Source organism: Hypomesus nipponensis, chromosome 23, assembly GCF_054491055.1.
Source record: "Hypomesus nipponensis isolate SF chromosome 23, ASM5449105v1, whole genome shotgun sequence".
Lineage (NCBI taxonomy): Eukaryota > Metazoa > Chordata > Actinopteri > Osmeriformes > Osmeridae > Hypomesus > Hypomesus nipponensis.
The window spans coordinates 21,171,847-21,185,856 of record NC_140383.1 but is presented as its reverse complement, the minus strand read 5'-3'; the positions used below and the strand labels follow the sequence as shown (position 1 = coordinate 21,185,856).

The 14,010-nt window shown below is 46.5% G+C and overlaps 4 protein-coding genes across 4 annotated transcripts; 2 read left to right on the top strand and 2 right to left on the bottom strand.

Annotated features, from left to right (window-relative positions):
- Positions 1-259: 259 nt before the first annotated feature.
- On the bottom strand, positions 260-3,013 carry LOC146234842 (uncharacterized). The gene is made up of 2 exons (XM_084689576.1): positions 2,733-3,013; positions 260-2,452 (listed from the first exon to the last, which is right to left on the bottom strand). The coding sequence occupies exons 1-2, from the start codon at positions 2,908-2,910 to the stop codon at positions 1,143-1,145; spliced, it is 1,488 nt and encodes a 495-aa protein (XP_084545702.1). The 5' UTR covers positions 2,911-3,013; the 3' UTR covers positions 260-1,142.
- A 62-nt stretch (positions 3,014-3,075) lies between these two features.
- sap18 (Sin3A associated protein 18) lies at positions 3,076-4,297 on the top strand. Its single transcript, XM_084689577.1, has 4 exons — positions 3,076-3,234; positions 3,491-3,600; positions 3,705-3,827; positions 3,939-4,297. The coding sequence occupies exons 1-4, from the start codon at positions 3,163-3,165 to the stop codon at positions 4,093-4,095; spliced, it is 462 nt and encodes a 153-aa protein (XP_084545703.1). The 5' UTR covers positions 3,076-3,162; the 3' UTR covers positions 4,096-4,297.
- Positions 4,283-7,747, bottom strand: ska3 (spindle and kinetochore associated complex subunit 3). Its single transcript, XM_084689575.1, has 11 exons — positions 7,567-7,747; positions 7,253-7,314; positions 6,984-7,155; positions 6,341-6,773; positions 6,141-6,232; positions 5,884-6,041; positions 5,616-5,762; positions 5,261-5,455; positions 5,014-5,087; positions 4,749-4,882; positions 4,283-4,655 (listed from the first exon to the last, which is right to left on the bottom strand). Exons 1-11 carry the CDS (start codon positions 7,670-7,672, stop codon positions 4,495-4,497), a joined length of 1,734 nt encoding a protein of 577 aa, XP_084545701.1. The 5' UTR covers positions 7,673-7,747; the 3' UTR covers positions 4,283-4,494.
- Positions 7,748-11,899: 4,152 nt separating this feature from the next.
- On the top strand, positions 11,900-13,831 carry LOC146234839 (uncharacterized). The gene is made up of 2 exons (XM_084688236.1): positions 11,900-12,346; positions 13,101-13,831. Exons 1-2 carry the CDS (start codon positions 11,900-11,902, stop codon positions 13,806-13,808), a joined length of 1,155 nt encoding a protein of 384 aa, XP_084544362.1. The 3' UTR covers positions 13,809-13,831.
- The last annotated feature ends 179 nt before the right edge of the window (positions 13,832-14,010 follow it).

The following is a 14,010-nucleotide window of genomic DNA, read 5'->3' as shown; positions in this document are numbered from 1 at the left end:
CGCTTGCAATTATTATTTGCCGTTATTATGGGTGCAAATATCTACATCGGCGGTCATAGAGGTATTTCCTTAACTTGCAATGCCAACCCTTAAACACCCGTTTTTTCCTCACGCACTTTAGCGTAGACAACTACGCCTCTGAAAAATATCCAGGAGGCCTACCTGTCCCCTATTTAAACATGGGTATCAAACATATCATGACTGAATCTGCATAGCTTAATCAATGATGTAAAAAGTCATGTTAGACACCAGACCAAGCTTCGAATGTAACATTTATTTGTGAACCACAAATTTGTTGTAAATCATAGTCATGGTATATGTAGGCCCTACATACATTGGTGAACAATAACATACAACCAAAAGAAGGGGTAGTGTGCAAAAGCTATGTTTTCATAAGACACAAATTAGTCCAACACCAGAGGGCATCCAGTTCCCAGCATCTCTAGAGTGTAGGCATAACAGTCAACTAAACCTGCCACCATTCAAATTATACAAAAGCAAAGATTTGGTAAGAAATCACACATAGCATAAAGTAAATCTTACTTAGCATTCAGTGACAGTATATTACACTTTTCAGTGCTTCTTGAGAGTTCTTGCATGTTTTTACTAACAAAGTAGAGTCAGGAAAGGATCTTGAGGCATTCTGCATAACGGAAAAAATACAAACGCAGGCTGCTTTGTTACAACAGTGCCAGCAATACACTCCAAGGCACTGTAACCTGAGGGCTGTGTGCATGTCCAGTTCAGCTGTAACTTCACGGAAAGGTCATAGTCCAAAACGACTACTTCAAGTGATAAGTTAAAATATCAGCTTTTAGCAACACAGGATCCAGCAAGCTGGGGTCCAGATTCTCCGTTATCTGTGGAAATTCTTTTTAAATCCCAAGAACCCACATCAGCTGAAAAAGCTGATGAGCCCAACTCCACAAAGAAGAAACTGTCCTTGATACTTCGTCCACAATTACAAAATAGAAATCAGGCATATACTGGTCCAAAATTAAAGCCAAAGGAATGCTCTGTTCATTTCAATAATACAAATGAATCTGACCAGAAAACAGCTTCTTTCCCCAGAGAAGGAAACACTTAGTGTATGAGATCATACACAATGCAGGCTGCCCATAACCAGCAGCTCTAGTGAAAAATCACTCCAGAGGAGCAGCAGAGATGCACAGGTTGTTTAAGGCACAGGCCACTTGCACAATCTTATCAAACGTGGTCAGGTTTGACGTGCGCTCAGCAGCCATGAAGCAGCTCTCCACAGGGCCCGCCAGCATGGCGTACCGCTGCTTCACCATGGCGATGACCCGCTCCACGTGTCTGCGCACGCTCTGCCTCTCCAAGGATGCCTCTTCCAGCGAGGAGTCCCCGTCGTACGCGTCCACATGGCCCCCCGTTACCTGCAACAGGGCACCGCAAGCTGCCACGGACTCTCCGATCTCCAGATCCCGCTCTGCCAAGACCACGTCCCCTGGTAGGAGCTTACACAGGAAGCCACACCCCTCCGCCACGCTTTTGTCACTGACATCCCCCGGGGACCCTCTGGAGATAAAGGTGACCACGCCCTGCGGGGCCACACCTATCAGGTACTTCAGTGTGTTGCGCCCCGCCCCTTGCGCAGATGGTGTCCCAGCAACCTCTTGTTGGTTGGTCTGAGATGCAGGCTTCTCGAAGGTCACCGTGAAGCAGTCTATGATGACAGCGCAGTCTGGGTAGGAGGTGCGCAGTGCCGCAGGGAGGTTTTTGCGGAGCTCGGCTCTGGAGGGCCAGAAAACAGCGGTGGGCACCAGCGTGTTGGACATAATGTTGACCATCCTGTGCACAGTCCTGGTCACCGTGCCGACCTTCACGCCAAAGCGGTAGGCCAGGTCTTGGTTGCGAAGGTCCAGGCGGAAACGCATCAGGGTTAGCAGCAGCTGCTGGAACTTGGCTAGCTTCACGTTCTTGGCTCCGTCCATGTGCGGCGCCAGGAGCCACATGACCGTCTCAAACACAAAGTAGTTGGGCAGGCCGGTGTAAAACCTCACCTTCTCCGGGTCGTTCCTGAGGGAGTTCTCAGTTAAAGACTGCTTTTCCACAGCCTCTCTGAGAGCCCGGTTCTCCTTCTTCAAGGCCAGGAGGGTATCTTCGTACTTGGTGGGCGTGGCAGACATTTTGGTGGGCTTCCCTCCCCTACTTTTGCTGTCACTCGAAAGGTCTGACTCCTCCCCTTCTTCGCTGCTGGAAGATGAGGTTGCGGTCTCAGCTGTTTCATGGTCCTCCTGGCTCCGGCCTAGTTCACACTTGACCCTACCCTGACCCTGGAGGAAGAGCAAGGCGTTTGCCGCCTCCACTTGGGCTTCCTGCTTATCTAGAAGTTCAAAGGAACCTGTTTCTTTCATCTCTGGAGATGGAGGAGGGGCAGCAAACACGGTAGGAACATAATCTGGTGACCGGGGGTTCTTCACCTGTTTACCTGAAAACAAAGGGAGAGAGGAGCGAGAAACTTTGAGAGGTGCATTATGAAGATCTCAAGTATGTCATGTATTCTGTATAAGAAAAAGGTCTGTAAGATGAACTATTAAAAGTTTATACACTTTATACACATATTTAAACTATGCAAGAGGCATATCTTATATTTGCCATTTGCCACTAAGTGATTATGTTATGTTTAAAAAGGAAACTGTAAATTAAATGGAACCATAAAATACGGTACTCCATACTAACTGACGGTTTTAACAAGTTAGACTGCATACCTGAGATGAAATGATTACTACACAGTCTACTCCCGTCATTTGGAACCCATCCCTCGCGGTTTACAGCTGCAATCCAACGTTGTTTTCTCTCGGGGTCGCGTGGGAAACGGTAAAAAGACAGTGAGGTGCCTAGCGTTCTTCTGTTACGACAGCCAGTCACGACACACGTGTGAACCATAGTAAGGCCACGAAACCCGTGGAGGTGTGTTAGTTTTTCACGAATATTTTGACTCCCAAAATGGTGGCTGACAAACAAGAAACGCTGGACTTTTGTGTCGTCACTTCAGTTTCCTCTGATGTACTCGCGTTCGATGATGAGATTGGCCACCGTATATATTGTAAACGCCCATATCTACGTCACTTACATGCGACTATTGCTTCACTTCTTTCGTTAGCATTAGCTCGCAAGCTGCATCAATCCTCTTAAAATATGGCTGTAGAATCAAGAGTCACACAAGAGGAAATTAAAAAGGAACCCGAAAAACCAGTGGACAGAGAGAAGGTAACTTGCTAACTGACCACAAACCGAGGTTAATTGTTATAACCCGGCTCTCGTGTCGCAGTGGTGCTTGGCGCCCTACGGTGTAAACTATGATTGAAGCATTAGAATAATGATCAATGTGGATAACATTCTGTCACAGTAGTCATTGCATTCCATGTTTTAATACAATTATTTGACAACGGCCTCGTAATTTTTGGTGCCTGAAGTAGAACGAACGCTGAACAGTGCTAATAATCTCTGCTCTCCGTTTCAACAGACATGTCCCCTTCTACTAAGGGTTTTCACCACAACTACGGGCAGGCATCACAGGATGGACGAGTTTAATAGGGGCAATGTCCCATCCAGCGAGCTCCAGATATACACCTGGTAAAGCGATCATATGTGGACATAATATAACTGCTACACATGTTAAACGATTCAACGATAAGTAATCTTTCTTCTTAACTTGGTTTGTGCTTGTGTTTTCATAGGATGGATGCTACTCTAAAAGAGCTTACCAGTCTCGTGAAAGAAGTGTACCCCGAGGCTAGGAAAAAAGGCACACATTTTGGCTTTGCCATCGTCTACCCGGACCCCCAAAGACCTGGCTATAGGTAGCCTAGCTCCATGTGTGCAGTTTCAATAAAGTACCACTGTATTCTGGTAAATGTAAACATAAATACCAACGTTAATAACGAGCGTCTCCACGACCTTATTTGTTTCAGAGTGAAGGATATTGGAACAACTGTGTCTGGCCGGAAAGGCACCGATGACGCCATGACTCTACAGTCCCAGCGCTTTCAGATTGGAGACTACCTGGATATCGCCATCACCCCCCCGAACCGAGCCCCTCCCGTTCCTGGGCGCATGAGACCGTATTGACCATGGTACTGGCTCAGAAAATTGTTTTTGTTTTGTTTTTTCTACCGTTTTTCATTTGTTATGAGAACGTAGTGGGAACAGGAATTTAAACCAGGATAAAAAATAATTTATTGCTGGAAAATACCCTGATTTGTCCATTGCAACTACTGTGTCTTCCTAAATGGTGAATTTTGAACGTTTATAATAAACCTAAATAATAAAACATTTGACTTATTATTGCATTTATTGGTTGATGTCTATACACAGTTTACTTAGACACACACACTAAAAAAGGTTGGACAGATGTGAGCTCACATACTTTGTGTAGAAACAAAGTGTATCAACACGGAGTAATACATGTCAAGCATCCTCCTGTGGAGAGGCTGGCTCGGCCGGTAAGCTCTTCTGAATGCGGAGGTGTCAGATGTGTGTCAGGACTCTGTACGTGGCGGCGGTCCCCACATCCTGTACGTGCTCCAGCCTCTTCAGCTCCTTCAGACACAGGAAGTACAAGGGGGCCTTGGTGCCCGTGCCTGTGATGGACTTCAGCTCCTCCATCAGAAACACTGCAGCACCACCGCCTGTAGAGGGCAGCACAGAACATTAGTCCACTAGGGATCAGCTGGGGGAAAGCAGCTTGAGATGTGTTGGGTTCATTGCTTTGAGACACTGACCACAGAGCTGCTTCTCTGCAGCACTGTTGATTTGATGGATGGTCTGATTGAGGCTGGACAGGGATATCTGCCTCAGGTAGCTGGGCAGACTCAGGAACTCTCGCTCTGACACCACAGACATACCCTGTCCTCTCCTACGGGGAGAGAGGGGGGACATAAAACACGCCATGGGGAAGCAACTGTTTCAATGGTTTACAGGTCATTGATGTTACACACATCTGACTCACTACCCCTGGAGTGTTCCACTGGGTGGTTGAGACTTTACCTGTTCTCCTTTCCCGTGGGTCTGGTCTGAGACTGGATCCCTGCAGGGGGAGGTTTCTTCATCCGGGAAACCATCTACGATACAAGGGACCACCAAAGGTTACCATTCACCCTGCAGATAGTCAACAACAGTCATCCCTCGCTGGAGAGCTTGAATACTGATACATTTTGTTTGATTACTTGGAACGTCACTTTAATCAGCTCCCCTCATTGTGTGGTGTCAATGCATTTCAAGTAACTGTTCGTACTTTACAGATGTCTTGTGTGACCGAGCTGAAGTCAGGTATCTCAGGGGTTCTGGGCTCAGGGTATTCCCCTCGCACCCTGGGGCTGCACAGGTTGAACTCCTGGGTGGGACAGTCCTGCTCCAGACCGCAGGGTGTAGCGGGCCCTCCAGAACCCATCTCACACTCACCCACTGCTTCATTCCCTCCTACACCCCTCTGAAAGACACAGTCTTATAAATGCAATGCAGTAGTTCTCCTCGTTTCAATAATGCATGTACGCAGATTGACCTTCTTTTGGTCTGTTTCCTTGATACCAAAGATAAACATAGTATAGTATCATGAATAATGGATCCTGATACTGTAAGTCTCTTCTTACGCCGGATAAAGAGCTGCCTATAAAGGACTCCAGGCTTGGCGTCTCTGGTGTGTGTTTGTCCTCTGGACATCCGATGGTCATCTCCGGGACCTCATACTCCCAGGCCTTGTGATAGCCCCTGCTGGAGGCTGGATACCCCCTGTCATCCTGTAACAGCGAAGAACTGTTACGAACAGTCTGTTAAAACAGTCTGTTACAAACAGTCTGTTACAAACAGTTTGTAAAAGCCATCTCTCTGACACAGTCATCCGCAGAACTATTTATCGACCTTTCTAGTTTTGCAGAGGGTCTGGAATGCAGGGATGTCGAGACTGGGACACATGCCGCCCGTCTGTTCCGAGGGAGAAGGAGAGGAGCGTCCGTGCGACTGGCTGGTCATAAAACCCGGAGTGCAAAACTCAGGTGGCTCCGGAGTCTTCATGCCCTCTGTCGAAAAAGCAACCACATCAATAACCACTCCCAAAGTCTTACCGAACACCACGACGATACTGCTCATGTAAAAGTATCCCAGTCTGGGAAAGGTACCGTCGGAGGTAGAGCTGTGCAGGTCAGGGTTCAGGGGTGTGGTGGAGAGGACCGGGCACGTTCTCGCTTTCGGATCTGAGGACGCCGACGAGCTGCGGAAGACAGAACGCGCTCCGTAACCGAAACATGAAAGCGATGATTGTTGAGTGATTGGACACAGCATTCAACTCAACGGAGAGGACACACACACGCGCACACACCTCAGGGTCTTTGAAGAATGCTTGCGATGCAAGTCCATGGTAAAGTCGTTGTTGAGGCACATGGTGTGCTCAGAGATCCCCAAGTCCTCCATGCGGGGGGTCAGCAGGTCGTCCTCGTCCATGCGCAGGGTGCACTTGGGTGTTTTGGGCGTGGGAAGATGCACGGTCCTGGTCGTGGAGGGGTATGGGAATGGTATCACAGGCATGGGGACGGTGTCACAAGAAAACCCTGAGACGCCCAGAACGTTCTTGAGGTGGATCTCCGACAGGCCGAAGTCAGAGAGCTGTGGTGTTCGCATGGGGTCACTGGTGGGAGGAGGGGGCGCCTTCATGGGAGTCACTGCCAGTATCTGCTGCTCCTCCTCTCCTACCTTCCCTTCCTCTTCATCCTCATCCTCTTCGGAATGATCTTCTGCATCTTGCCCTGTGTCCACTGTGGATGGAAGTTTACCACTGCATTGGTACTGAAGTGCAATAGCATGCTAGACATAGTTAAGTTTGAAGGTGATATGAATGTAATGGTTGTAGTAGGAAATACATACAAACGTATCTTCCCATATAGTCAAGTACTTAGTGACAGTCACCCAATGATAAGTCCAAAATATACACATGCAACCAGCTTGTTGATGTGGAGGAGGCATACCTGAACATTTGTGTACATTCGTGGGAGCTTGGTAGCCGTATTTTTCATAATATCGTTGAAGTCTCTGGATGTCCTCTGTGCTCCTCTGCTTGAGCACCATGCACGCTTTTATAAAGTTCCTGGTGTCAGTCTCCTTTGCTTGTTGATGGGCAATTTGGCCGCCTACTTCCCTCTGGTGTAAGTGCATGCAGTCAAACGTATAGATAATGAGAGATTAGCATCATCTGGTGGGGTGTATTTAAAAGACATCCTCGGGAGTCTCAACCTACCTTCAAGTCCCGTACCTCGGAGTGTAGCTCGTGAAGAAGTCGCACAGCACACTCTGTACTCCCTGAACACAAATACGGTGTTCAAGCTTCCTGACAGTTGTTACACAAAACTAGAAACCCCGCTGGCCATTATGCTATTAAAATAAACCCACTCAGTAGCAATATACCTGTAGCCCGCCCTGTTCGTAAGTTACACTTATTCTTAGTTAGATAGGCTCCGGATGACCTGGCAGGCAAAGTCAAGTTAGCCTAACTTGCTAACTTACAGTAGTTAGCTAGCTATATATTTTACATAGAAGACATAACTACCGTACCCTCTTCGTCGAAGTTTTGATGTGCATGCTGAAGACTTGCAGTTTCAGTCTCCAATGACACCGCTAATGTTCGTAGCTTAGTGAAAAAACGAGCTGATAAGTCCATTTCTGCAGTTACGTTGGTGCTAAACAGCCGTGTTTACTTTCTGTCTGACACCCTATGCCGATTCTTTCGAATTTGGCGCCAGTTCCGCTACTGTCCGGAAACTGTCCTTCGCTCCTTTGGGTTCTGGTTGGCGGATCCAAGGACCAACACTGCATACATCGCCATCTATTGTCCTTGAGTGTAAGAGCAGTCACTCTCCACCTACAGTTTATTATATTCTCCTTCATAACTCGTACGTTTTTTCATTAAATAATAATAAGCACAATAAGGATGTTGCGTAAACGAATGAGGTCCTCTAAGAGTTGTTCAGCTCAACAGACAGTTCCGTGCATTGGTATGGAACGTCAATTTATTTCAGCTCCCTCCCCTTACAGCTGTCTTCCAACAGCTTTTGCCAGAGTCCTGTAACCGTCCCTGCCGTCTTTCTCTCGATCATCCATCCTCTTCCCTTCTGTTCCCCTCTGCCCCTTTCATAGCACTCTCTTGTTGCCACCAGGCACCACTGTAGGGTTCCCTGCTCCAGTCCCCCTAGGGTAAACCCAACAGGATCTGGAAACTGTTCATCTTCTGTGTTTGCTTTCTGGCAGACAAGGCACAATTAGCCAATGCAGAGAGGCTGAAAAACAAGCTTGTGATGTCTACTCAAACAAGCTATACCTATACCCTTCCTGTGATACATGTAGGGGGAGGGGGAAGGGTGGACGTAATGGCTCCAACCCTGACCCAGTAAAGTTCGGAGTGAAAAATTTGAGATGCTCAGCCATGCCTAAACTTGCCCCCTCTCTCGCTGCAAAGATTGTAGTATTACACTCACACAAACTGAGCAATCACAGTGAATCAAATTATAATAATGACAATAAGTTCTCCAGACCATGTCCATTCATCAAACAACACATGCTCATTGAGACAGAGCTTGTATGTGTCTACACTAAGTTACGGTGGGAGAAACTGTGATGCAAAAAAGTATGATTAAACAATGATAATATTTATTGATGAATATGAGAAAAATCTACTCAAAACATTGTCATAGCTCAACGGTGGATGTTTTCACTTAGAGTCATCTGAAGTTGAAGACATTTCTTTTGAATTTCAAATGCACTTTTTGCTTCCGTCAAGAGTTAGAATAATTCTCTTCAAGTCTTGTTTTTTTCTGGAATATGATAAACAAAGGGCTAGTTCAAAGACAAAGAAATGCTGATTCTGATACATGACATTAATATTGCATGCAGTGTAACATGCCCTGTAAAGCTTCCTCTGTTTGAAATGTCCTTTTTAGCCTGTGGGACAATATGTGTTCAAAATGTTGCAAGAGCAAGCAACCCAAACCGGCTGTTAAGCCTCCCTTGACAATAAACGTGCTCTCATACTGTATGTCAACACTACACTAACTTACAGTGTCCTTTTCCTTATCCGGTTGTCCTCTTTGTCATCTGCAAAGCCACAAATCCATTATTCATGGTTTTCTCAATCTGTTGGGTTCTTTCGATGGTGTGCGTGATGAATTATCCACTTGCCTTTAGTCAGTCAGGAGACTGAGGCAGACAGGCTAGGCTGCTTTGTTACAGCAGTTTTTTCACTTGTATTATGGAACGAATATTAAAAGTGAATATTATCACACCTTTTGAAGTGTTTGTCATTTCTGGGATGGTCATCCCATCAAATTTTGTATTTGTATTCTGAACTCTATTTAAAAATTAAAGTAGGAAGTACATTTTATTTATAAAGCACACTAACACAGCAAGGCTGACCGAAGTGCCAAACAAAAGCACAAAAAAGACACCATAAAATACATAGTAAAAACAAAAGTCAATGGCCGCGTTTCCCAGATTCGTTAAGAAGCTCTTACGCGCTAAGAGTTTCTTAACGAATCTGGGAAACACGGCCAATTACAGTAAAATCAGAAACGTAAAAGTAAGTAAAAGTAACATTACAACTCAAGAGGTAGTGAGAAACGCTAGTGCATATAAGTGTGTTTTAAAAACTGACAATGAAGGAGCCTGCCTGATAGAAAGGGGAAGTTGATTCCACAGCCTAAGACCAGAAACTGCAAAGAATCTATCACCTGTGCGTACACAGCGTGACCGGGGAGTGTATAAAAGAAGTTTGTCCGCAGACCTCAGTGACCTAATGGGTGAGTGTAGTTGTATGAGGTCCGAGATATACAAAGGGTCCTTTAAGGGCTTTAAAAACAATGACATTTTAAAATGTACTCTAGGGACAGGAAGCCAGTGCAAAAGACTGGGGAAATGTGATCAAACTTTCTAGTGGATGATAAAATTCTGTCAGCAGCATTCTGCACCATCTGAAGACGGATGAGTGACGACTGGGAGAGACCATCTGTAGCAACCCAGGGGACTTGAAAGCCAGATTAACAATTACAATAGGAGACTCAGAGACAGTAAGCTTTAACATAGTGTCCTTTAATAACTTATGCCAGGAAAAGGATAGTGGGACAAACTAACTTCTTCCCGTCCGGGGTCTGTCAGCCTTCATGTGGTGTTGTCCTGTGGGGGGTTTAAAGCAGGGGTTCCAAATCCTGGTCCTCGGGCCTCCCTGCCCTGCATGTTTTAGATGTTTCCCTGCTCCAACACACCTGATACCAATGAAGGGGTCGTTATCTAGTTATGCAGAAACCTGCTAACGACCATTCATTTGAATCAGGTGTACTGGAACAAGGAAACATTTAAAACATGCAGGGCAGGGAGGCCCGAGGACCAGGATTGGGAAAACCCCTGGTTTAGAGCAGAGTGAGAGGTCAGTCCTTTGTCCAGCCAATCTCCTTACTGAACAAAAATCCTGCAGTGTTGCCTCTCTGGTCCTTTGTTCCTTACTCTCCTTCCTTGCGGCCTTGGGCTGGCTCCCTTAATCCTTCCCCGAATCACCTGATGGGCTGCAGGTGTGACCAATGCCATGTGCCAAGTGGCTGCAGCACTTCCACAGGCAGATATACTCCCTCTATTACCTCCCCCAATCTGAGCCTATGGACCCGCCCCCTGTGCCGGGTTGGCTGGTCTGTTTCCCCTGGTTTGCGACACATCATAAGGGAATTGCAATAATGTAAACGTGAGGTGATAAAAGCATGAATAACATTTTCAAGGTTTTTAAAAGACAATGCAGATTTAAACTTAAAAATCAGTCTTAACTGATAGAAACTGTTTTTCACCACTGATTTAATCTGCTTAACTAACCGAGTCTATGATGAAACCGAGATTCTTTACATGAGAACTGACAATAGGGAAAAAATTGCTAATCGTGTTAACAAGTCTCTGAAACCCACAGTACCAAAAATAATCACTTCAGTCTTTTCATCGTTCAGTTGGAGAAAGTTACTCGAAAGACCCTTTTTTATATCCACAATGCAATCTAAGAGAGGTTGAACAGAATCATTAGGTTTCAAAGGCAGATAAAGCTGTGTTTCATCAGCATAAAAATGAAACGAGATGTTGTGTTTCCTAATGATATCTCCCAGAGGAAGCATTTACAGATTAAAACATAGACCAAAAGTAGACCAAAAGTAGATCATGCGTAGACCCAATTCTGCAAATATAGGTCCTTTATATAAAACTTTAGGATTTAGACAATAGGCTCCCACAAAAAAAAAAATTGAAATGGAAGATGGTTTTGAACCTCATGAGAATTAAATAAATGTCACTTTATTGTTTTAACTGCACTCTGTCTGTTCCTCAACTTTTGCATAATTAAATCCTTGACCATTTTGCTGGGCTATATCTGAAGCTTAGTGTTTTGATTCTAGTTGCTTGACGGTATTCCAGCCATAGAATACAGCCTCTTTAAAGAAAAGCGACTTAGAGAAATGTGTCATTCAAGGGGAACTTATCTTTATAAAAAAAGATCAGCAATTACTTATGCTACTGAAAGAACCAAAGAACCATTAATGATTTCGTTGATATACTTCACATGGTTCTCCTTTGGAAAGAAAAAAAATACCTTGAAGATTAAAGAACCTTTATCAGATAACAGACTATTTTGGAGTGTATAAATAATGGGAAACCACTGAAGGTCACCACACACCTGTACACTGAAACAACCAGGTAAGTCACACAGACGATAACAGCGTTCCTATTTCTGTTCAACGTCAATGTTCCAAGATTCAATGATTCAGTTTCAGTTTCTGCATACTTGAAATACATTACCAATGCGTACATTTTTGAAAAAATTGCTTTATTTTCTTAAGCAGTGAGGTGCCATACCGAATTTGAAATAGTCATGGCGATGTTCGGCAAGGTCTTAGAGCCAGTAGGCTACATGCAGACCATGCGGGTCCTCGTCGAAGGTGTCTGCTCCTACCTGGGCGGGTCCGCCACCTCTGAGGAGACCGACTTGACGAAAAAGAACCTGGACTACATCGACAAGGAGCTGGGCAGCGCCAGCCAGGGCCTTCTGAAGGACCAGGAGGTGCATCGCCTGGAGGACGACCTGGCCGTGGTCTACTACCAGCTGGGAGCGGCGGTCCGGGCACAGCCAGAGTTCACCAAGCGGGAGACGGAGGTGTTCCTCCAGTACGTCCAGGAGCACCGCCTGGAGAGGCAGCTGACGGCCCTCCACAGCCGACTCATGGGCGTCTCTGCCCTGACCGACCAGCCCACGCTGCTGGAGGAGCTGGTGGAGAGATGCAAGCCCAAACGCTGGGAGATGAGAGACTTCTGCGTGAAGGTCAGTGAAGGCCCCATACTGACCTAGGCCAACAGAATCACCATACATGTGGGAGGGTAACATACCAGTTGTAATCACTGTAATACTTTCATTAAGAAGTTCAACTCTGACAGACAATGATAAATAATAGGCCTATTTTTACCATACCAGGAAAGGTACTATTGTGTCACTTTAGATAAGAGTTTGCTAACATCTAATGACATTATACATCACAAAAAAAAGTAATTTATGTATGGTGTAAAGTCTATGGTGCCTCAAGATTTGAGAAAAGATGATTATGTAGAAGCCAATAATAGTCTAGCACCTTTGGTTACACTGTGAAATGAGGACGGGAGAGAAATGTCAAGTCTATTTACATTTGTCTCTGAGCAAGTAGAGAGCGTGTGGAAATTGACCTTGGGGAAAGAAAGCCACATAAAGAGCCTGTGTTCACCTTGAAGGACTTATCATCTTCAAACATAGCACTATGATGTATGAGCCTGATAAAAAAAAAAACTACATTTCAGGCACTATATGAAATCTAATTTTCAGCCTATACCGTTACTGCACATTCAGTTATATTAACAGCCCATAATATGCTTCCCAATTATGATAAGCTTCCAAATGCTGATACCACAAAAAATTGGACTCATATCAGCACTGGGCGCTGTTCCAACGCACGGCCACTCTTCACGTTAATCACCTCATTATGCCATGAGCTGTAGCCTGTAACTGCCACATTAAACCTTTCCTCATCTCTCTCGGCTCCCACCAGGTGAACTTTGTCCTTGGCACCGGTCTGCTGTGTCTCTTCACGCAGGCCTCCCTGACTGGCCGCGACCAGGCTCTGCTCATGAGGACCTGGTCGGACCGCATGGGCGTCCTCTACAGGAAGATGAAGAGCACCGGGGGCCGCTGCTCAGGCTACTTCCTGGAGCAGGCTGAGGAGGACGTGCGCCAGCAGCTGCTGGAGGCCCAGAGGAGCCGTGCCGCGCCCGAGGAGGCGGCCGCCAGCGTCCTCAAGACACTGGAGAAGAACTATGATTGGCTGCGCTGGGCGGTCATGCTCCACCCGACCGTGGGGCCCTGGGAGGATGGGAAGGATGCCGAGCTGGGCCAGGTGCCAGAGAACTTCCTGTCCGTGGCTTTTGAGGCGCCCTGCCCACACGTGGTGGCGTGCTACCGGGACACGCCCACCTCGCTCGACAAGAGCCGCATCCATCAGCTGATCGTGGACTTGGAGTGGAAGATCCCCAACCCCCCTCCTGAGGTGTACGCAGCCATCGAAGAGCACCCTGAGAAGGCAAGGCGCTACCTGGCTGCACGCATGCTCACCAAGCTGAGGGAGGGGCTGGGCACAGGCGTGGCAGTGCACGTGGTGCCAGGCAGAATGGAGATGAAGTGTAACTTCCCCCCGGCTTCCTACTACCTGTACGAGTACAAGCACAGGCTGGCCTCAGGCACTGTGTGCGTGTTTGGATAAGAGGAAGCGGAGATAGAGCAGGGAGAGACCGCAAGGGAGAGGCTAGAGAGAGACAGATTGACAGAGAGAGGAGGTAAGGGGGAAAGGAGTGAGAGAGAGAGAGAGAGAGAGAGAGAGAGAGAGAGAGAGAGAGAGAGAGAGAGAGGAACGTCAGCCAGAGAGTTAAGCCTAAGCTGTTGCGGTTATAACTTGGTTAGGTACA